This window comes from Phoca vitulina, unplaced genomic scaffold (genome assembly GCF_004348235.1).
Source record: "Phoca vitulina isolate PV1807 unplaced genomic scaffold, GSC_HSeal_1.0 scaffold58, whole genome shotgun sequence".
Classification (NCBI taxonomy): Eukaryota; Metazoa; Chordata; class Mammalia; order Carnivora; family Phocidae; genus Phoca; species Phoca vitulina.
The window spans coordinates 10,185,534-10,208,503 of NW_022589761.1; the positions used below are offsets into that span (position 1 = coordinate 10,185,534).

Below are 22,970 nucleotides of genomic sequence, written 5' to 3' on the forward strand. Positions count from 1 at the left end.
AACCATCAGCCAGAGGGACTCTCTGAGCACCGAAGTCAAATCACTCTCCTCTTCTGTTCCGAACCCTGACGCGGCTCCCACCTCCCTCAGAGCACAAGTTCCCACAGGCCCCCACAGGCCCCCACAGGCCCGATGTGGACGGGGAAGCAGTCCCCGTGCAGAGGTCAGGTGCCTAGATCCTCAACTCCAGCTGTTTGGGCTCGAATCCCAGCTCTGCCACCTGCTAGCTGTGTGACCTTAGCAAGTAACTGAACCTCTCTGTGCCTCGGTCTTCCCACCTGTAAAATGGGGAGCAAAGGGTCTCTATAGTAGGAGCTGGCAAACTGTTTCTGTAAAGGGCTAGACAGTAACTATTCGTGACTTTGCATACAGTTTCTACTCAGCCCTGCCCTTGTAGCACCGAAACAGCCCTGGGTGATGCACAAAGGAATGAGCGTGGCTGTGCTCCAATAAAACTTTATTTACAGACACAGGCAGCGGGCCAGAATTGGCCTGCAGGCGGGAATTTGCTAATCCCCTGCTCTGCTGGGCTGTGGGGAGAATGCGGGGAGCTCCTACAGCCCTACCTGGCAGGGGGAATATTATTACTCTCTGGCCCCTGAGCGTTAATCAACTGACTCAGCTCCCAGCACCCTTCTTCCCCTTGTCCCTCCCTTCCAACCACATTGGCCTTTCCTCTCAGTGTCGCTCACTCCAAGTTCATCCTCATGGCCAGGCTGTGCCTAGGTCTTCCTACTGAGAACACTCTCCCCGAGTGCTCCCCCAGACTGCCTTCTTGACTTCCTTCAAGTCCCAGATGCTGCCTCCTCCAAGGAGCCCTCCCTCCTCCCCCAAACCATCTCTGGCTCCATCCTGCTTTCCTGTCTTAGCGTCGCTTCCCACATCTGTCTCCTCCCCAGAAAGCAGGTTCCTGGTGGGCAGCAACTATTCCCTTAACCTCGCTGGGCTCTGGCTTCCTCACCTTTAAAGTGAGTGTTACCTCAGATGACACTGTATCTCAGAGTTTTGTTACGGTGATTACATGAGTTAGTCAATATAAGGCATTTGGAACAGGGCACAAGGTGCTCAATAAATAAATCTAGCGGCCGCCGGGAGTACTTGGGACTTCAGGAGCGCTCAGCAGGTGTTTGTGGGAGGAAATGAATGGTGGAGAGCGACAGGAGGGGGGCACATGGAGCGGGAACCCGGGAACGTCGGGAATGCCGGGAGGGAGACCCCAGTCAGGGACCCAACGACACGCACAGAGACCCCAGTCCTCTCTCCACCTTTAATGGACCCCAGGGGCGGGGGGGGCGGGGCGGGGCTGGGGCGCGGTGTCCTTAAATACAGCCCGGCGCAGCGGGCGGGGGCGGGGCCGGGCCTGCCGGTGGGCGGGGCCTGCCGGGCGGGGCGGGGCCTCAGCTGCACTTGCAGGAGCGCACGATCATGTTGGACAGCTGCTCCACCTTGGGCTTGCGGCCCACGTAGTACACGATGGGCAGCGGCTCCAGCGCCTGCGGCACGCAGCACGGCGCCGCCGACGCGCCCGGGTTGTGCTGGTTGTAGAGGGCCAGGACCTGCGGGGGGGGGGGGGGGGGGCGTGGGCAGGGTGCCCCCTCCCCCGCTCCCTCTGCCTCATCTCGGTCTGTTCCGTTCTCAGTCGCAGCCTCACTCTCCCCATTTGCCACTCTTGCCTTGTCCTCAGGCTCTCTCTGTCCCGGTGGCGGTCTGTGGACTCCGGCCTTTTTCTCGCATAGACCCTACCGTTCCCTCTCCTTCCGCCTCCCCGCCTCCCGCAACCCGTCACTCGGTCTCCGTGGGTCTCCCGCTGCGCCCTGTCTCTCTACCTGCTCTGACCCCGTCTCCTCCCGTCTCTGCTCCGTCCCCTCCGATCGACACACCCCCCCCACCCCCCGTCTCTCTCTACTTCTCAGCTGGCCCATTCCTCTCTGCTTTTACCTGTTTGTCTCCCTCCACTCCCTGGGTCCCTGCTCCTCCCAGCGCACCCCCTGTCCGAGGCCAGACGCACCTTGCTGTACTGCGTGTCCAGGCTCCAAATGTAGGGGCAGGGCCCCAGGCAGAAGTTGGCGTGGTAGCCCTTGGGCTCGTGGATCCACTTCCAGCCCAGATCCTTCCGGAAGTCGATATACAGCTGCCGCACGCAGCAGTTCTTCTCGGTGGAGCTGCGGGCGGGAGGGAGGAGCCCGGGTCAGGAGGGGCTGCTGCAAAGGCGGCTGGGCCCCGGGGGGCGGGGGGTGGGGGGGCACCCTGGTCACCCCCAGCACAGTCCCCATCTCGGTCCCCCTTGCACCGCCTGTGACAATGACAGCAATAGCAGTGAGCGCAATCATACTCACTAACGCTGATAAAGCACTCGGGCTAGTCAAGCACCGTGCTAAGGGCATCATAGTAAACCTAATCTCACGCCAGGCTCAGAACAAGCCTGCAAGAAGCCAAATGACCGTCCACATGCACTAAGTTCTATGTGTGCAACAAATGTTTGTTGAGGGGCGCCTGGGTGGCTCAGTTGGTTAAGCGTCTGCCTTCGGCTCAGGTCATGATCCCGGGGTCCTGGGATCGAGCCCCGCATCGGGCTCCCTGCTCGGCCAGAAGCCTGCTTCTCCCTCTCCCACTCCCCCTGCTTGTGTTCCCTCTCACGCTGTCTCTCTCTCTCTGTCAATTAAATAAATAAATACATAAAATCTTTAAAAAAAAAAAAACAAAAACAAATGTTTGTTGAACCCCACTATGATGTGCTTGGCTGGGATCTACTAGGGACTCAGTGCAAACAACACAGACGGAAATCCTCGCCTTCTGGGGCCACATGCTAGAGACTGTCGTGTCGTTCCTCTGCTCCGAACATGGCTCAAACATCACTCGGGGCAAATGCCCAAGTCCTCACCAGGAACCCCAAGATGCTGCCTGGTCGGCTGAGCTCAACTCCCTCCCCACTCTCCTTGACTGCCGGCCACACTAGCATCCTCCCTGTTCCTCAAACACAGTCCTGTCCCAGGACCTCTGCACTTGTTCTTCCCTCTTCCTGGCTTGCTATTCGCACAGATCTCCATCCACTCTGGCTCAGGTCTTCAGTTCATTTAAACATATGCTCACATGTCCTTTACACAGGGAGCCTTAACTCCTAGAACACCGGCTGACATGCAGCAGGTGCTCAGTAAATATCCAAAATACCAATCCAAATGATCATGAATTCCATTCAGTGTAATAATGGCATTTCAGTTATGCAAGAAAACATGACAATGTCTATATTAGAAGTGGGGCAAATTTTTCTGGAAGATTTTATTTTTAAGTAATCTCTACACCCAATGTGGGGCTCGAACTCATAACCCTGAGATCAAGAGTCACACGCTCTACTGACTGAGCCAGCCAGGCATGCCAAGTGGGACAAATCTTAATAGCTGTTGAAGCTGGATGAGAATTCATGGGACTTCATTATACTATATCTTGGCTGCTTTTGTTTACATTTCAAAATTTCCATAATAGAAGAAAATTTTAACCAGGATAGGAAGAATAGTCCCCAATATCTAGTTTTTTTCCTCTCCTCTTCCTCTGATTTATTTTCCTTCTTAATACTTATTGCCACATGGGGCGCATGGTTGGTTCAGTCAGGAGAGTGTGCAACTCTTGATCTCGGGGTTGTGAGTTCAAGCGCCACATTGGGCATAGAGATTAATTGTGTGTGTGTGTGTGTGTGTGTGTGTTTGTTAGATTTTTAAAAATCACGCTGGAGAATAGTGGTGTATAATACTCTACTGCTCTGGACTCATAATCTCTGTCCCATGCTCAGAAGCAAAAGCCAGTCCTCCCCAGCCGGGAGCCCGGGTTCCTGCTTGTCTGGAAGGAACTGGGACATTTTATGTGCTGGCCTCTGAGGCCATGGCTGAGCTGGGCAGGGACCTTGGCTAAAAAGCTTGATTTATGGGCAGCCGAGAATGCTTTATATTCCAGGTTCATAACATATGAAAGAAACACTAGGCAAAGCTCAAGGACAGTATGATCCAAATTCTGTTTTTGCATAAAAGAACTGGAAGGAACTATATTCAAATGTCGACTTTTTACATGTGGTGGAGTGATGGGTGCTACCTTTCTGTATTTTCCAAATTCTTGACAGTGGGTGTGTGTTACTTTTAGAAGAAGGAAGGAAGGAAGGAAGGAAGGGAGTGAGGGAGGGAGGGAGGGAGGGAGGAAGGAAGGAAGGAAGGAAGGGAGGGAGGGAGGAAAAGAAAGAAGGATGGGAGAGCGGGAGGGAGGAAAAAGTATGCAGCGCCCTCTCCACATCCACCCCAAAGGATTCTACAATTTGGTCAAAATAAAAAATACATGGAGGGACGCCTGGGTGGCTCAGTCGGTTAAGCATCTGCCTTCGGCTCAGGTCATGTTCCCAGGGGCCTGGGATCGGGCCTGCTTCTCCCTCTCCCTCTGCCTGCTGCCCCCACCCCGACTTGGGCTCTCTCCCCCCCCCCCCCCCGTCAAATAAATAAATAAAATCTTTAAAAAAAAATATTGGTTATGTATAAGTGTTTCAGAGACTGTCTCTGGAAAGAGACACAGAGATAAAAAAACAGGCTGCCTCCTCCTCAGGGGCGGGGGGCGGTGGTGGTCAGAGCTGGAGGGTCTCTGAGTATTCTTTCTAGGTTTGGTCCACGTGCACGTATTTACCTAGTCAAAAATTAATCAACAGAGAATGAATTAATCTCAAAACCCCGTGAGGCAGGCCTTATTATTATTCCCATTTGAAGGGTGAAGAAACTGAGCCCCAGAGAAGGGAGCGCTCCCTGCTCACGCGCAGCGGGCAAGCGCTGGAGCTTGGGGCCGGCTTCCCCACCAGCTCTGCACCACCCAGGGGCCTGGGCACGGCCATGTCAGCTCAAGCAGAGCAGGAAGAGGTGATGATACAGATTTCCCCGGGGCAAGACAAGGCCTCTCCAAAAGCCACAGAGCCCTGAGAAGGGAGCCAGGAATCTGAGATCCCTATGAGCTCAGCCCAGTTCCTCCCCAGTCTGGTTGGGCCTCAGTTTCCCTATCTGTCCAAAGACACAGGGGATGTTAGGTCAACTAAGGTGCTGTTAAGGGCCAAGGAGTCATCAGGAAGTCCACGTGTGGGTTCAGCGAGGGTCTTGAGCTCCCGAAACCACAGGCACATACGTGTGCATTTATAGACATTTGTCTGGGGCGATTGTCTGGCTTTCAGCTTCTCGAGGGGGTCCTAAACTCGGAAAAGGGAAAGAACCCCTGCCCAGATAATCTTTCACTTCTGGTTCACCTCTGACCGGGGGTTCTAAGGTCCTAAGATTTGAATAGCCTGTGACTCTTATCACCCACCTGGGACATGCTCCATGTGGGCTCCCCACAGCGGCAGATGCACCACCTGTGAACTTGTACAAAATGCAAATTCTCCGGCCCCACCCCAGACTTACTGAATCTGAAACTGGGGGTGGGCTTGGGGCGGCTGGGGGACAGCAGGCCATATTTAACAAGCCTGCAGGTGACTCTGAGACACTGTGTAACCCATGTGTTCAGTACAAGTTCAAGGCCTTTTGCAAAGCTTTTAAGTACGCTCTATGCTCAATGTGGGGCTTGAACTCACGACCCGGAGATCAAGAGTCGCATGGTCAACTGACTGGGCCAGCCAGGTGCCCCTCTTGCAAAGCTCTTGCAGAGCCCCTCTGCCATCCAGTCAGGGCCTGATAGGTAAAAGAAACCTACTTGGGGCCCCAGGACAGGCCAAAGGGCCTCACATTGTCCTTGGACGCTAGGGAAGCGTTCAGGGAGGCTAGCTTCCACAGTCTCACATCATGGCCAAGTTCACTGCATCTCTGCCCCCTACCCACTTCCTCTCCCCCACTGGACAGTTTTGAAGCACATGCCATCCACCATGTCATTTCATCCACAAATATTTCCACATGTATCTCCAAGAAAATCAGGACTATTTTAAAACATCACCACAATACCACATAAAGAAAAAATTCACAATGATTCCGTGATATCATCAGATACACAGAGTTCACATTTCCCCAACTGTCTCCCAAACGTCTTTTCATTTTTACTCATCTGCATAAAGATCCAAATAAGGTCTACACATTGCAATTGGTTGATCTATCTCTTCAGATTCTTTTAGAAATCTAAAGAACCATCTCTCTCCTTCCCCCCGCTCTGCCTTGTATTTGTTGAAGAAAGTGGGTCAGGTTTCCCACAATCTAACTGCAGCTGACTGCAAGCGTGTGGTGTTGTTTCACATGTTCCTCTGTCCCTGGGTTTCTGGAAAATTGGTAGTTGGACCTACCGTCTTGATCAGCTGAACGTTCAATTTTTTGGCCCAGCTTCCTAGGTAACACTGTGTCCCTCCCTACAGAGCCTCACATGGCTGCCTGCCTCCCTTTGTAAGTTTATTAATGTTAGTAGAAGTCAAAGCTTCAATTCGTGCATTCATTCATTCACAAGGTTGCTGGGCTGAAGGCTGGGGCTGGGGCTGAGCTCGGGAGCAGACCTGACTCTCCAGGAGGGGAACAGCATATAAGAAAGCCCAGAGGTGCCATCAAAATATTAAGCAGGGGAGGGACAAGGTCAGGTTATCGTTCTAATTCTGCAACATCCAACTCTGAATGTCCACATTCTAAGGAATCCAACTTTTCGACTCTCTTAGATCGCAATACTCCAGCATCTCGAGGTTCTCACACTCCAGCGGCATTTCCAACTTGCTGGGATCCCCACGTTCCTGCCCTGTGGGATCCTGCCATTCATGAGTTCCACCGTTTTGATGTTGCATACGAGCGTTCCACAATCCTGAGCCCATCTCTCAAGAGGTCCAAACTACCACCTCCTAAGATCCCAGCCTTCCGAGATTCTAACACTGAGCCCCAACACTCTAGGATCCACTCTGGCTTTCTCCAACCCCAACATTTGTGGATGCTGGTATTTTAACACAGGCTTCCCCCATCCTGAGCCCAATATTCAAGGCCTCCAATCTGCCAATGGCATAAGGAATCCAACATGCGCGATCTTCCAATTCTGAATGCCCAAATTCTAGGATCCCAACGTTCCTGGAGTGCAGCATTCGCAGATTTCAATCATTCACACGGAATCCTAGTGTCCTAGCATCCCAACCTTCTAGAACCGCAACCTGCCACCACTGAACTCCCACACGCTCAGGGACACCAACAGTCTGGTTCCAACACACCAGCAAGAAAGCAACCTGACCTCCACATTCTAGGGCTCCCGGGGCACCCATCCCAGCATTCTAGCACTCGGACCTCGTCCGCTGAGCCTTCTAGGCTGGAGGAGAGGCCCGCGCACGTGTAGCCAGATGCCCAGTGTGGCCGCCTGGGCACAGGCGACCATCACGCCCCCCGCCTAGGAGGCCCCGGGCGAAGGCAGAAAGGTCACCTGAAGCAGTAGTTGGTGTCCAGGGCCCGGCGCTGCCGGGAGCTGTGCAGGTGCTGGGCCCTCTCCAGTGGGGTGGCCATGAGGAGCAGGAAGGGCCGGTTCATGCCGTGAATGGTGGCCAGGTCACCTCGGCGGCTGGAACGGAGCCCTGCTTTGGTTTGGAGGGGTGGGGGGTGGGGGGGAGACAGAGACACACACTCTCAGATGGATGAACGGGGGCAGGGGCAGGGGCAGGGGGAGGAAGACACACACGCGCATGCGCGCGCGGGCACGCTGCCATGGGGCCAAGCCAGGGAGATGGGCCTCACCGTTGATGTCCACTTGCAGGGTGTTATCTTTGCTGTCACACGAACAGTGGGCACTGAGGCGAAAGCCCTCTACTTCCCCTGTGGGAGTGGAAAGAGGGAAGCCATTGTGAGGTGTGGCTCACCCTGAGGCTGCAAGGGGCGGGAGCGACCCTGGGGGCAGGTGGGGGCAGGGGTGGGGGGGTGGGGGGGGTCCTGCCTGCCTCCCTCTTCTCCTGCCTGCCCTCTCCCTGCACCCTCTTGCTTCCTCCTCCTTCTCTTTCAGGTCTCAGCTCAGAGGTCACCTCCTCCAAGAGGCCCTCCAGGACACAGGCCCCCCCCCCCCCACAGTGACATCACTTTATTTTCTCCATAGTACTTACCCTCCCTGACATTTGTATTTGGCTATTTAGTTCCCTCATTGTTCCCTCAGTGGAAAGCAGGATACATGGGGGCAGGGATGCCCGTTTTCTTGTTCCCTGCTGGGCCTAGCCCACAGTCCATAAAAACAAACATCTACCGGGTGGCCCTGTTCTAAACACGCTGTGAGCATGTGAGCATTATCTCCTTCAATCCTCACCAAAGCTTCCCATTTTGCAGACATGGAAGCTGAGGCCCACGGAGAGGAGAGGACTTGCCCCAAGTGGGAAAAGGTAGGGCCAGGATGCAAACCCACAGGGCAGCTGGGGGAGAAAGGTTTCTTGAATGAATGAATGAATGAATGGGTGATTTTCTAAGCTGCTCCTAGGTGCTGGGCCCTGTGCTGGGTGCTCTAGACCCAGCAGTGACCGAGAATGGCCTTTGTCCAGCCGCACAGGACACTCCTCCCAGCTCCCACCTGCTCCTGAACCCCCACCTTTCAACACCTGGACGAACCACCACTTATCCCGCAAGTCTCAACACTGTCACCTTCCCCAGGAGGCCCTCCCAGGCCCTCGGATGGGCACAGATACCTGGGCCGGCTCCCGCAGCGCCTCCCCGCCCCGACACTGCTCCCTGGGGTCATCACTGCCGCCTCGGGCTTTGGCAAGACTTTCTAGGTATCTGGAAGTGACTGTGGGCCCCTGGAGGGCAGGGTCTAGAAGTGGGCTTAGCTGCCACTGCGTACCCAGCATTAAGAGGGAGATTAGGAAAGGGGATGTGGGCGCTGTGGACTCCGATGGGCAGGACAGACCCAGTCCTCTTACAGACAGATCAGGTGTGTCAGGCATTCCCTGGACTCAGGGTCTGCCTCGAACGCTCTTGCCCCTCCTTCTTTCGATGTCCTCCTCCAGGAAGCCCTCCCTGACCGGAGGCTGGGTCAGGCATCTCCTCTGGGCTCCCCAGCCCAGCCCTACCCAGTTTTCAGGACTTTCCCCACTTCCCCCACCCCAACAATGGACCACAGGCTCTGGGAGGGTAAGGATGGGGCTGTTTGGGTCCCCAGCATCCCCCAGCACAGGGCAGGGATCAGGAAATGGATTAAGCGCTAATCACTCACGTTTCTGAGGGTCTGGGAGGAAGGCCAGGTCTTGGCTCTTTGGCACCAACATGGGGTGGCAGCTGGTAGGCAGGGCAGCCCCAGGACAAACAAGGGGATCGATCCCATTACAAAATAGGGGTGGGGCAAAGAAGGAGTCCTCACCTCCGTGGCTCAGCCACTGACGCACAACTCCAGTGACATCGAAGGACAGCCATTCTGGCGTGTCGCTGGGCGCCAGCAGCCGGTTGCTGAGGTAACGCCAGGAATCGTTGCTGTATTTCTAGGGGATGATGAATTGGGGGGGGGGGAGACAGTGAGTAGATGGTGCTCCACACCCCAAATGCATTGACTGTACCCCCCTCCTTCTGCTCCACCACACAGGCCTCCAGAGAGCCCCTCACATGGTCCCCTCCCAGACACCCACACTGTGGGACCCTGCGGGAACCACCCGCCCCCAGAGCGGCCCTGGGAGGAGAGGAGGGAGACCCCCGGGGCCGGGTGGGGGTGAGGTGGGGATCAAGGCACCTGGCCGGCTCAGCCTCTGCCCTGAGCCCCGGGCCTGAGTTCCCTCACTGGTGAAACGCCAGGCCCCCTTCCGCTTGGACAGCCCCACACGCTAAGATCCTCCGAGGACATCCTGAGGTCCACCGAGCTAGCATACAATTCTGCAAATCTGACGCCCTGCCTTCTGAGAGTCTGTAACTTTCTAGGGGCTTATGTTAGAAGTCATTCCAGAACTCCAGTGCTCAGGAGCACCCGAAGAATTACACACTCAATGAGCCTGACAAGTTCTACACGCCCAGGAGTCTGACACGCCCCAAACCCAGATCCTGCCGACATCTCACACCCCCGTGTGGTGATCCTCTGGGGCCGGGCAGAACACTCCAGGCCCTGGCAGCATAAAGCTGAATTCTCCAGAATCCAAGAAGTTTGACCATAGACCGCATGCCTTTGTTCTAAGAGTCTAACACCCACCCTTGAAGCCCCATGTTCCACAGGACATGGATTCTAGGTCACATAACCTTCTGGACACTCCAGCCCTTCCGGAGGCCCCAACCTTCCTGGAGACTCGAAATCTTCTAAAACAGAGCTATCCAAGGGAACTTTCTCTGGCGATGGAAATGTTCTTTATCTGTGGCATCCAAAATAGCAGCCGCTAACCACATGTGACTACAGAGTACTTGAAATATGGCCAGTGAGACTGACGAACTGAATTTTCCTTTTATTTAATTTTAGTCAACTTAAATGGCCATGTGAGGCTAGTGACTACCCTATTGGACAGAACGGTCTAAGAGCCTCAGACCTTTCAAGATCCCAGCCTTCCGAGTGGTTACTACCCGAGGGTGCTAGGAGTCCGCAAGTTTCAAAGAGCCCTACGATCCACGGTGTGTGCACCTCCGTCCTCCGAAGTTTGTCTCTGCGGACTTGGCAGCCACCAGCTGCCCTTGGCCCCAGCGCACGGGCACACGCGGCCCACCCGCCTCCGGGGCTCGGGCCCCCCCACCTGGTACAGCTCCACGTGCTGCTCCACTTTTAACTTGAGCCTCAGCAGGCGCAACTCTGCCCGGGAGAGCAAGACGGGCTCGGGCACTGCTTCTCGGAGCTCCGATGTGTTGAAGAGCATATATATGCTGTGCGGGCTTTTCTTGATTTTCTCATAGATTTCTAGGCGGGAGGAGCAGAGAGGAGGGGTGTCAGGGGTTTGGCGGGGAGCCGGCTGGCACACCCCAAGTCTAAGAGCGTAGGTTCCCGTGCTGACAATGCTGGGTGGGAACGCAACTCTGACACTTTTTAGCTGTGGGACCTTGGGCGAGTGGCTTGCCCTCTCTGGGTTCGTCTCCTCCCTCTGTAAAAGGGGTCTGAACCACCCCTGTCCCCCACTGTCGGTAAAGTGTCCACTCAGTACATGGCTGTAGGGGGCTGCTGTACTTGCTCAGGCCCCCGCCCCCCAGCACTTGGAGCCTCAGGTGCGAAATGGGATCAAGGGCATTTGGACCAGCCCTGGCCTCTGCCGCCTTCCAGCTCTGTGACTTTGGGCAAGTCGCATTCCTTCCCAGAGCCTCACTTTCCTGCTGCTGTTTGGGAACCGGCAACCACATCGAGCTCCCTAACTCCCAACCAGGCTCTCCTCACTGAAGCGCTGTGTAACTTTGGGCAAGTGAATTCCGCTCTCCGAGCCAGATCCTCATCTGCAAAGCGAGGACCGACCGCGGGGTTATTGTGTGACACGAGAGAGATGTCGCAGGTAAAGCGTGTAGGAGAGCCCGCACATGCGGGGTGCGCTCGTTGGTGTGTGTGTGTGTGTGTGTGTGTGTGTGTGTGTGTGTGTTAAAGAGCGCTCACTATTTGCAGGTGCTGTTCACAACACTTCACAAGGGTTAAGACATTTAAACCTCACAACCAACCACCCCATGAGGAAAAGACGATGATTATACCCATTTTAGAGCTGGGGAAACAGGTCATTTGCCCCATGGTGACGGACGTAGGGAGCTACAGAGCTGGGATTCAAACCCGGGCAGTCTGCTCCTAAAGACTGTGCTCTCAGCCCCTAGGCTATGCTGCTTCCCTGCTATTGTGACGTTGCTATGATTATTAATTGCTTCCTCTCTTCTCTTCCCTCCCTCAGCTGGTTAGACAAGGCAAAGTTCATTCTAGGTAGGAATGGCTTTGGGCGGGGGAGGGCGAAAGTTAGGAAGAGTGCTTTCTAGTCTAGGAAAAGTTTGGGATGAGCGGACAGGCCAATGACCTTCTAGACTGACTGGGGCACATGCTTTAGGCCTCTGCAGTGGGGGTGCAGAAATGGTGGGGACAGGATCTGATGAGAAAGGGCAGAGGAAGCTCCTTGCATGGGCCCCTGCCCCTACTCCTCCCTACTCCAGAGAGACCAGCCCGGTTCCCCACAAAGAAGTCCTATCTTGACCCAGGGGTTACTCAGCAAACCCCAAAGGAAGGGTGGCGCAGGGGCGTTGAGGGGAGTAAGGGGGGCAGATAGGGAGGAAGGAGAAAGGAAGGGCAGGACCGGTCAGAAGGAGAGATGGAGAGACCGCAGAGACAGGGAGACACGAGGAGCACGGCGAGGCGGCGAGAAAGAGGGAGGAGACAGACAGGAACGGGGAGCCCCACGCATGGGGATGCGGGAGAGACGCAAGGCAGAGACGGGGCAGACACACACGGGAAGAGAGACATAGGGTTTGGGGGCGAGAGGGAGGCAGACTGGGAGGGGAGACGAGGATGGAAGGTGTCAGTGTTAAAGAAATCTCTACAACGAAGGTGAAGCGGCCACAGAAAAGGTGAGGCCGAGAGGTGGGTGGGGAGGGGCGTCATGCGGCTGGAGCTGCAAACTAGGCGCACGCAAGGCCCGGGGACCCACAGGTGCACCACCCAAGGCAGAAAGGGCAAGCGGGGGGCCGCCCCCAAACCTCCCGGCCCCAAGGGCCACCTGGGTCCCCGCGTGGGCGCCAGGGGGGCGGGCCCAGCGGCAGCCCCGCCCCGAGCTGGGGTGAAGAGGGCGGGAGGCGCCGCCGCCGCGAGGGCGGGGACCCGACCTGCCCGGTCTCGCCCCAGGCTCCGCGCGCGATCCCCGCCCCCCGGGCACGGGAAGGAAAGGGAAGGGAGGGCGAGGCGGCCGGACGCTGGGGTTTCCCCAGCCTCCCCGAGAGGAACTGGGACTCTGGGGTCCAGACTCTCCCCCTTCAGCTCTGCGGGGTCCTCCTCCCCCCCCCTTCCGGGAGGGCAGGCTCCTCCCTCCGCGCGTGGCACCCACGTGGGGCTCCCTCACCCCGACCCAGTCAGTTTTCTCACCCCGATCTTGCAGAGTCGCACCCATCCACCTCTCCCCCTAAGGCTCGACTCCTCACTCAGCCCACTTGCTCCCCTCCCGCGGCGTGGGGGGCTCGCTGCTCCCAGCAGGGCACTGTTCGTACCGTTCCCCCCTTTCTCATGCTTGTCTCCCCTCTCTCTAAACCCCTTCCCACCACCCAGTATTCTAGGTGTCTTGGGGCTCGCTTCCCCCGCTGGGCTTGCTCCTCTCACGTCCCTATGCCAAATACTTGGGGCACCTCGCGCGCATCCCCGGCGCCCCCCTGGGGTCTCCGCTGCTCTCCGACCTCCCCCCAACCCACGACCTCGGGTCCCCTTTTCCCCCGCATGTATCAGCCCCCTCGCCGCCTCTCTGTGGGCCTTCCCCCAGTCCCGTGTGTTCTTCGCGCACGCTGCAAGCGGGTCCACTCTCCACTTTCCCGGCACCTCCGGGGTTCGCGTCACCTAGTTTTCCTGTCCTTGAATTTTCTCGCCTCGTGAGCCCTGAGCTCTGGGTCAGCTTTCCCCACTGCCTCTCCTTTCTCAAATGCTGGGGTCTTCGCTTCTCCCAAAGCGGGCTCCCTCTCTGCAGCCCTCACCCCACGACCCCCCAAACTCTAGTGTCGGGTGGAGAGGGAAGTCTTTCTACCCCTCCACCCCCCAATCGCTTCTCTCCCTCTAGGGAACTGCCCCCACGATCCCGCATGTTCCCATGGCCCTCTTCTAGAAGCGGTCCACCTCGCTCACTAGCTCCTCGTCTTCAAGGGCCAGATGCCTGGGGGGGGGGGGTAGGGAGCTCAGTCCTATCCACTTTGAGACCCCCCTCCCGCGTTCCCGGCAACCCCGGGGGTCCTCTTCCTCTAGCCAGTTTCCTCTGCCAGTAATTTCCTCCCCGTGACCCCTGCACTCCGGCGCCCCCTGGGGGCTCCCCTCCAGGGTCCCCGGCCCCTCTGAGCTCACTGTTGCTGTTTTCCACCATTAGCACGCGGGTGACCTCCTTGGCGTAGTAGTCCGCCTCAGGCTCGGGCTCCGGCTCGGCGCTCTCCCCCGCCACCCGGTCGCGGGTGCTGTTGTAAAGGGCCAGCACAGCCTCGGGCAGCGGGCCGGGCGGCACCTCCCCCTGGCTCGGGGGGCTGGCGAGCCGCAGCTTGGACAGGATCTGGCCGCGGATGGCCTCGATGCGCTTCCGCTTCACCAGTTCCATGTCGATGGTCTTGCAGGTGGACAGTCCGGCGGCCGGCCGGCCAGGCGTCAGCACTAGTAGCCACAGCAGCGGCAGCAGCAGCGGCAGCAGCCGCAGCCCGGAGGGCGGCATGGGGGAGGCGGCGCCCCCGGCACTGCCGAGAGCGCGAGCCGGGCTGGGGTGGGAAAAGGGAGGCCCCGCCCCTACAGGGGCTGGGGGTCTCCCGAAGAAAGGTAGGAGGGTCGGGGTGGGGGTGGGGGAGCTGATGCCCTCAGGGAGAACGGAGCGGAGGTGGACGGGAGGCTCTGATGGGTGGTTTCTCGGTATCCCAAGGAAAAAAACCGAGATGGGCGAGATCTGGTACCAGAGGTGGGTGGTCTTGAGTAGGGGAGTTGAGGCAGGTCTGAGAGTGATCCCGTCTCCCGGATCCCGGAGGAGAAGGGTCCTTGGATGCGCGGGGGCTCAGGAGAGAGGCTGGGGGTGGGGGGAGCGGCGTGCAGGGGGGTGCGCCCGAGGTCTGGGGTCAGGTCTTCGCGGGAGTCCGGGTTGGCGGCTCCTGAGGGCTGGTCCGGAATGGGGGCGCCTGGGGGGGACGCCGTGGAGGGGGCAGGGAGGGAGCGAGCGTCCGAGGCGGTGGTGGAGGCGGTCTGGGGTCCCCGAGTCCTGCCTCCTGGCGGGGCAGCGCCGCGCCAATCGGTCCCCGCGCCTCCGGCTCCCAGCGGCAGCGGAAAAGTCTCAAAACTTTTTTTCCTCTTCTCCCAACCAGCTCGTCCCTCCTCCCGCTCCTCCTCCCCCTCCTCCCCGCAGTGGCGGCGGCGGCGGCGGCGGGGGCGGCGGCGGCTCTTCTCAGACTCTGGGGCCTCGGGCTGCTCCTCGGCGGCTCCTTCCTCCGCTCCCGGCCGAGGCCGGCCCGCGGGCGGCTCCGAGCCGGGGGGTGCCCCGGAGGGGGCGTCCCCCCTGCCCCCGGCCGGGGGCCTCGCTGTCTGGCGGATCCGCGGCGGGAGGAGGGGGTGGGACGGCCCCGGGGCGCGAAGGGCGGCGGCAGCGGCGGGGACCGGCTGGGGCGGCGGGGGGTTTTGAAGCCGCCCCGGCCCCACCCAGGAAGCGCGCGGGGCGGGGGCGGCCCCCAGGGGGAGGACATGCGGGGGGGCCGGGCCACCGTCCTCATCTCGCGTGGGCGGGCTCCGAGGGGGGTCCCTTAAGCCCCGGGGGGAGGGGGCGGGCACCCCGGCTCCGCCCCGCGAACGGGGTGCTGCCTCCTGGCGGCCGAGCGCGACCACAGCGGGCAGGCGGGTTGCGTGTGGCTCAGAGGGCTGCGCGGGGTCACGGAGGGAATGAAGACCTGGCGGGGAGGGCTCACTCAGAGGTTGGGGACACCGGGTCCGGGGGGGGGGGGGGAATCAGAGAACGGGGACCCCAGCGGACAGAGAGTGGGAGGCTGGGGAAGAGGGTCAGCCAGAAGACGGGGTCCCAGTGGGGAGAGGGGCACAGAGAAGGGAGAAGCCCCAACGGAGGGGGGTCCTGAGAGGGGCACCCAGAGAGGGGAGGGGGGCAGAGGCTGAGGCAGAGGATGGGGGAAGTGGGTGTGTCAGAAGGGGGGGGCCTGAAGGCGGGTGTCAGCGGGAGGATAGGGCACAAGACATCTGACCGAAGAAGGAAGTCAGGAAGGCACCCGCACCTATAAGAATTGCTCTCCTTTATTGAGCACTTCCGTGGGCCCAGCAGCCTCTTCTCACCCAGCACCCTGCCGCCCCACACGCTTACTGCCCCCGTTTTACAGATGGGCCAACTGGACCTGAGGGGGCAGCCACCGGGCTGGAGGTGCTCGCCGGGACAGAAGCCACGGTGGTCGCTGGCTGGGGTCAGACCCGACAGCGTCCAGAGCCCCCGCTTCTGAGCCCTGGGCCATGCGGGTCCTGGACAGGCGCGCAGGGCTGGGGACAGGGGCCTGCCCTCGGGGGCGCGGTCAGCACTGGACGCCGTAGCGGTCGAAGTGGCGCAGCAGTAGCCCCAGCTCCAGGTGCACGAGGCCGCCGGCCACCGTGCGCAGGCGATAGCGGTCCGCTCCGCTGTACACGGCGTCCCCGTGCAGCAGCTGGGGGCCGCCACCCACGAAGGCGCGGGCCAGCTGCTCCCGCCAGGGGCCCAGGGGCCGCCATGTGGGGCAGTGCAGCTGGTGGCTGCCGGGACTGCTGGGCACGTGGCAAAAGCCGTAGCCCGCAAGCTGACAGCGGCCGAAGCCGTCCTGGGACCACACCTGGAGGTGGAGCCGGGGCCAGCCTGCAGGATGGGGAGGGAAGGAGGAAGGAAATTTCGGAGAGATGGAGTAGCTCGGTCTCCCTGTCCTGGATCCCCACCTCCTCCATCTCCACAGGTCCCCGCTGGGTGTCTGCCCCCGCCCGGGCCTTCTCTCTGGCCGCCCATTCACAAAGGAGCTTTCTGAATCTGTGGTCCTCCCCTGCTGAAAACCCTTTCAGGGCTCCCCAGTGCCCTCAGGAGAAGTCCAACCTCGACATTCCAGGCCCTCTGGACCTGGCCTCAGCTGACATCCCTTTCTACGGCCTCTTCTTCTGTGTCCCCAGATCAGGGCAGCGCAGTCCCGAGGTGAATGCTTTGGGCCTAGTCCCGGACACCTCCCCTCTTCCCTCACAGTGGCCCACTCTGTGCGCCCTGGGCTCAGGGCCTTCCTTCTTGCCCCGCCAATGCACCGTCCACCTGGCAGCTGGAAGCATCTTTCTCCCGCTTCCTTAGGTTTCTCACGCTCCTTAGAACATGGTTCAGCTCCTCAACCTGGTAGGCAAAGCCCTTGGAGATCTGGCCCCATTTCACCCTCCTTTCTGTGCCCCTCTGTGCTAGGCCCTATTCTAGAAGTGGGGACACAGTGGTGAACGGAGCAGACAAAAATTCCTGACATCCTAGACAACGAATGTAGTAAATAAGCAAATTATAGGGTATGTCAGATGGTGATCACGGCTCTGGAGAAAAATAAAGCTGGGTATGGTGGGGGTGGGGATGCAGTTTTAGAAAGTGGGTGAGCAAGGGAAGCTTCACTGAGAAGGTGACATGTGGGCGAATGCTTAAAGGAGGGAAGGGTGTGGGCCATGTAGACGGACATCTAGGGAAGAACGCCCAGGAGAGGGAGCAGCCGGTGCGAAGGCCCTGAGGTGGGAGCTGCGGGGTGGGGCCAGTGTGGCTGGAGCAGACTGAGAGAGGGGGAGGGAGAGGAGGGGACAGGCCAGATTCCACGATCCACGATGAGGCTTTGGCTTTTACCCTGAGTAAGATGGGGACCGTGGAGGGTTCTGCGTGGGGAAGGAATGTGACCCAACTTGGGTGTTCACAGAGGGACCGACTCTGGGGGCAGGGTGGGAGCACAGGGATGAGGTTGCTGTAATTGTCCAAGTGAGAGGTGAGGGTGGGCAGACCAGGGTGCCCGGGGAGAGAAGTGGGGGGATTTAGGATACATTTGAAAGGTAGAGCTAAAGGGATTTCCTGATGGGCAGAATGGGGGGTGAGGAAAGAGGAGGCAAGGTTGGGGCCCACACTGGAGGACGTGGGGTCTGCAGAGCTGAAGGACAGCCGCCAGAAGGATCTTTTAAAATTGAAATCTCACTTGTGAGTCTCATGTTGTGACTCCCCAGTGCCTTCAGGAGATGGCCTCAGCTCCATGGCCCGTCCCCTGTCCCCTGCCACCTCACCCCTGGCCCTCCTCTTATTCACCCTCAATCCTCCAAATGCCCCTGGCTCACTTTCCCTTTTGGGCCTTTCACACACAGCTCTCTGCCTAGAACCCGCTTCCATCCCTCAGGCTTATGAGTTCCTACTAGCCCTTCATGGCAAAGCTCAAACATCCCCTCCTCCAGGAAGCTCTCCCTGAACTCCCTGGCAGTCAGGCATCTCCTCTGGGCTCCCCTACCCTTTAGGATCCCCCCCCATCCCAGACCTGCCCACTCTGAGCTGCCCTGTCTGGGGACAGCTCTGTCTCTCCCAAGGGGATGGTGAACCCCGTGAGGACAGGGCTGGGGGGGGGGTTGCTGTCTCAATCACCAACATTTCCAGGGCATCACCCAACACAGGTGGGGCACAGGGCAGACACTCAGTAAATATTATTTGTATTGTTGAAATACATGGCATGTTTACCTAGGCTATTTCCTAGAATCCACTCCTCTCCAGTGATCTAAATTTTCCACGAGAAAAGGTTTTCTGATACCCTTCCTCCCCCGCATACTCGTTTCCCCTGTGAGCAGCCGAGCCGAGCCTGCAGAACAGAAAGGCAGCCAGCCTGCCTCTCTCCCTCATAACCCACTCCCAGCTTCCTCCTGATGGAAGACTCCTGTTTGTCTCTTTGAAAGCCACCTCCCTTCTCTCCCTGGTCCCCACCTTCCCCTCGCCCCCTGCAGCCCTGGCCTCTGGCCTCATCCTACACACTCCAGAGCCAGCCAGCAGAGACGCCAGCTCAGCCTCTCCAGGGCCAGGTCTGGCCAGGAAAGGGACCCAAAGGGCCCAGGGAACAGGGGTGGGACTTGGTGTTCCAAGTGCTGCTAGCCCCCCTCCCCTCAGCCTGGCCCGGGGCTCATGCAGGGAACCTACCTTGGAGGCCTTTGGTGGCGAAGTGCAGGTCGATGGGGTGGGACCAGTAGGCCATGTCCCCTACTTGGGGGGTGTCCACCTGTGTTTGGCCCTCCCGCACGCCCGACAGGAGCTTCCATGCCGCCCCTGCAGGGAGGGACGGGAAGCAGACATCAGGAAGGGGAGGACACTGGGGTTGGAGGACCCTGTCTCTCCCTGGCAGGGGGGGTCAGGGGTTATAAAGTGTGGACTCAAGGGGCGCCTGGGTGGCTCAGTCGTTAGGCGTCTGCCTTCAGCTCAGGTCATGATCCCGGGGTCCTGGGACTGAGCCCCGCATCGGGCTCCCTCCTCGGCCGGAAGCCTGCTTCTCCCTCTACCACTCCCCCTGCTTGTGCTCCCTCTCTCGCTGTGTCTCTCTCTGTCAAATAAATAAAATCTTTAAACAACAACAACAACAACAAAGTGTGGACTCAAGAGCCAAATGTCTCGGTTCAAATCCTGGTACTACTTCACCCTGCCTGTGCAACCTCAGGCGAGTTACCGGTCTCTGCCTTGGTCTCCCCTTCTGTAAAATGGGTGCATAAGGACGCATCCCTCATGGTTTTGTGAAAAGATTAAATGAGCCAATACACAGAAAGCCCTTAGAACAGCGTCTGGGGCACAGTGAGTGCTAGGTAAGCGCTGGATAGCATTTTATTACTCTTCTCAGCCCACGTTAGAGGCCTCGTCCAAGGACTAAGACGGGGCCGAGGGTGTCCTTCAAGAGCTCCAGCACATGGTGAAAAGTGCGTAGTAATAGCAATCCTCCCGGGGCTGATAATAATAGCGAAAGAAAGTCAGACGCTGTGCTAAGCGCTTTATCCATGAATTCATTTAATCTGCCCTCTGGGATTTTTAATCCCTCCCACCCCCACTTTAGTCTCCCCTCGGGAGCCCACAAGGCCCTGCATGGCCTGACCTGTGCGCCTGTCCTGAACTCACCTCCCACCATTCTCCCCATCCCTCACCACCCTCTAGCCTTGCTGGCCCGATTTCTGTTCCCCTCCTCAGGGCCTTTGCACTGGCTTTGGCCTCTGCCCGGAAAGCTCTGCTCCTGGATGTGCCCGTGCCTGGTTTTTTCTCATCCTTCGGGGATCAGCTCAAGTGTGCCACCTCTCACAGAGGGGTGCTCCCTCACCCTCCTATCCGAATGCTAGTCCCTGGCACGTCATCTCCTCTCATTTCTTCCCTGACCTCATTTTCTTATCCGCTTTTTAAAATTTCTGTCTCCTCTACTTGGGAGCCCCAGGAGAGCACCCCTCTTGCACACTGCTGGGTCCCAGGACCTCAAAACTCTGATCTTCTTACACAGAAGGTGCTCAATAAATGTTTGCTGGACAAATAAGTGCTCCTAGGAGGTGGGTGCTAATATAATCCCCATTTTACAGGTAAAGGAACACTCTGAGGGCACCTGGGTGGCTCAGTTGGTTAAGCGACTGCCTTCAGCTCAGGTCATGATCCCAGGGTCCTGGGATCGAGTCCCACATCAGGCTCCCCCTGCTCTGCGGGGAGCCTGCTTTTCCCTCTGCCTCTGCCTGCCACTCCCCTTGCTTGTGCTCTCTCTTTCTCTCTCTGTCAAATAAATAAATAAAATCTTTAAAAAAAAAAGTTTAAAAAAAAAAAGAAACACTCTAAGAAGGAAAGTTACTTGGCCATTTATTCCAGGAACACTTACTTCACACGGTTGTCCATGCTGGGCACAGCAAGAACATGGCTGACCACTGTCCCACGGTGACGTTGGACTCAAACTGTGCTTTCTCTGACTGCAGGGCCCAAGCCCTTGATCTGGCTGCCCCTGAGTTCTCTGCTGGACTAACTGTCCCCCCCACCAAGGGCCCCCTGAAATAATAAAAATCATGTCGGCTATCGCTCCCTTCTGGACCAGGTGAGGAAAGTACCAGGCCTGGAGTCAGGCTCTTCACATACAAGATTTCCCAACGCCCCTCTGAAAGATAAATATTCCCACTTTACAGATGAGGAAGAAACTAAGTCTGACTCCAGAGCCTGCCTCTTATCTGCTCAGCTACAGGACCCCCTCCCCTTTCCCCGGGAATCTCAGCCACCATCCTACCTACCGGTGAAATCGCAAAGGACCCAGGACCTCCAGAGATGACGATGGCAAGAGCCATTTTGTGAGCGTTTACTCTACGTGGGGCAGCACACCCAAGGCTTTCCCAACAGAACCCCATCCAGTTCTTCCACAAGCCAGGCAAACACTTACTGGGCCAGGCCCTCTCCTCAGTGCTGTTGCTATTCATTTGGTCCTCGAGCCAAGCCCATGAAATGAGCACTGTTATTATTCCCATTGTACAGACAGGCAAATCAAGGCAAAGACAAGTGCCCAAGGCCACATAGCTAATATGCGGTTTCAAACTCAGGCACTCTGCTCTTAACCTCAATACTCTGCTGCTGCTTGGCTGCTGTTGGCTTCATTTTTAGGCATGGAAACAGAGGTCAAGTCCAAAGGGCACCAATCACTAGGGGAGGGAGTTAGTGTTTGAGCCCAGATCTGGCGGCCTAGGGCCCTACCCGTTCCACTGGATGCTCTGCTGCCTCTGATGGGGAGGCATGAAAACTGGGGGCCCCGCAGTCTCTCCTGGGCCTGTGTGCATGAACATGGATGACTGATCGGAAGGGGTCCCTACATTCTCACAGAGAATTATGAATACAGGAGGGTGGCCTCTCCTCTGTAAATCTGGGATGGAAACCCATTTTACAGTCAGAACTCAATAAAGCAAAGAATGAAGATGGGGGAGGGACCCAGGGCACACCTAAGTCCAGTGGGGTTAGGCTGGCTAGTGTTTTGAGGATTGGGAGTGTGTGTGTGTGTGTGTGGGGGTGTCTATCCCCGCATCGTTGGGGGCCGTGTGTCCAGAGATGGGGAGTCAGAGCCCCCAGAGAGATGGGATGGGAAGAACAATGTGCGTTTCACATTGTCAGAGTATGGTCATGGCTAGGAGTCCCAGGAGCCAATGGAAGATGAGGATCAGGGATTAGGCCAGGGGGATGAAGGAAGGAGGGTAGAAATTCTGGGCTGGGGGTATGGGTGGGGAAGTGAACCAGGCCCAGGAATACCTGTGTGGACGCCCCACTTGCAGAAGAGGCTACTTTCTGAGAAACCGGTGGCCCCCATGATCTGCCCGATCACGTGCACCTCAGCCATGGCCCTGAGGGAAAAATGTAATCACACGTCAGTGTACTATTATCTCCAACTTGACAGATGGGGAAACTGAGGCCTACCAAGTTAAGGGGTAGTACTAGCATTCCCAGCTAGTTTCGTCAAACTACTGAGGTTGCAGTCTTAACCACGATGCTGACCGCCTCCCCAGGAGAGCCCCGGAAAAGTGAGGGCGGTGGGCTGAAGTCTGGGAGTTGGCGCCTAACTACCCGCCTCTAAAACAACTTCTTCCTTTTGCTCAGCGCGGCGGAAAACCCCGCCCCAAGGGCCTGTGGCCCCGCCCACATGCATAAAGCTCCGCCTCTTCGTGTCCGACCACCGACTGCCAAGAAGCGCATGCGTCTTAAGTGCTGGGCTGCCTTAGCCCCGCCTCTAAGCCCGCGCATGCGTTATTCCTACCTCAGAGCACCTAACGGTTAGGTGGGGGGAAGAGGTAGCAGGGATTGCAGTTCATGGGCCTGACCTTTCCCTCTCTCAGCGGACGCCGACTTCCTAGGCTTGGCTCGCGCCTCTCCCAGGATCTTCCTGGCAGCGAGAGACCTGAGGCGCCGATACCTCCGAGGCTGTGCCCGCCTTCGGGATCCCTGCTTGTTGCTGGGGCAACAGCAGCCTCCTCCCCTAGTCTGGCACCCGCCCTGCGGGCCGCTAATTGGCCCTAGCAGTCGGGGGGGCGGGGCTAAGATGTGATGGACGTTTTCTCTCCCCTCTCTCTCCATTTTGGGAAAAGCGTCTCCAAACACGACTCGTGGTTCCGCCATTTGGGGCGTGGTCCGGCGGCTGCCATCTTGAGTGTGGCTGAAGAAGCTTGCTCGCCAACTACTTCTGCGGGATACCTTCCTTCCTAAGTAATGGAAGCCCTCGACGCTGTAAGCCTCCCGAAACTCTCTCCCAGCCGGGACCACAAATCAGAGATTTGAGCCGGGACCAAGGGGGAGGCTCCCTGTGGTCATTGCGTGCATCCCCATTTCTTACCATGAAAAAAAAAAAAAATCCTTCCTCCTTCAGAGAGACTCAGGTTTGGGAGGGGGTTTTCCTTCCTTTTTTAGAGTTTCCCGTGGCTCCTCGAGTAATGATAAA

The 22,970-nt window shown here is 58.0% G+C and overlaps 3 protein-coding genes across 5 annotated transcripts; all 3 read right to left on the bottom strand.

Moving 5' to 3' along the window:
- Positions 1-1,254: 1,254 nt before the first annotated feature.
- TGFB1 (transforming growth factor beta 1) lies at positions 1,255-14,282 on the bottom strand. Of its 2 annotated transcripts, none has more exons than XM_032390673.1 (7): positions 13,885-14,282; positions 10,631-10,791; positions 9,289-9,406; positions 7,689-7,766; positions 7,381-7,528; positions 2,009-2,162; positions 1,255-1,556 (listed from the first exon to the last, which is right to left on the bottom strand). In XM_032390673.1, exons 1-7 carry the CDS (start codon positions 14,237-14,239, stop codon positions 1,398-1,400), a joined length of 1,173 nt encoding a protein of 390 aa, XP_032246564.1. In that variant the 5' UTR covers positions 14,240-14,282; the 3' UTR covers positions 1,255-1,397. The 2 variants fall into 2 exon arrangements, with proteins under 2 accessions (XP_032246564.1, XP_032246563.1); XM_032390672.1 differs by having other exon boundaries at positions 1,379-1,556; positions 7,381-7,531; positions 13,885-14,253.
- LOC116623229 (protein PRRC2A-like) lies at positions 14,237-15,275 on the bottom strand. The gene is made up of 2 exons (XM_032390169.1): positions 15,267-15,275; positions 14,237-15,165 (listed from the first exon to the last, which is right to left on the bottom strand). The coding sequence occupies exons 1-2, from the start codon at positions 15,273-15,275 to the stop codon at positions 14,311-14,313; spliced, it is 864 nt and encodes a 287-aa protein (XP_032246060.1). The 3' UTR covers positions 14,237-14,310.
- Positions 15,276-15,788: 513 nt separating this feature from the next.
- On the bottom strand, positions 15,789-22,563 carry B9D2 (B9 domain containing 2). Of its 2 annotated transcripts, none has more exons than XM_032390514.1 (4): positions 22,357-22,563; positions 21,791-21,882; positions 18,698-18,823; positions 15,789-16,387 (listed from the first exon to the last, which is right to left on the bottom strand). In XM_032390514.1, the coding sequence occupies exons 2-4, from the start codon at positions 21,876-21,878 to the stop codon at positions 16,074-16,076; spliced, it is 528 nt and encodes a 175-aa protein (XP_032246405.1). In that variant the 5' UTR covers positions 21,879-21,882; positions 22,357-22,563; the 3' UTR covers positions 15,789-16,073. The 2 variants fall into 2 exon arrangements, with proteins under 2 accessions (XP_032246405.1, XP_032246406.1); XM_032390515.1 differs by having other exon boundaries at positions 22,293-22,563.
- Between the last annotated feature and the right edge of the window lie 407 nt (positions 22,564-22,970).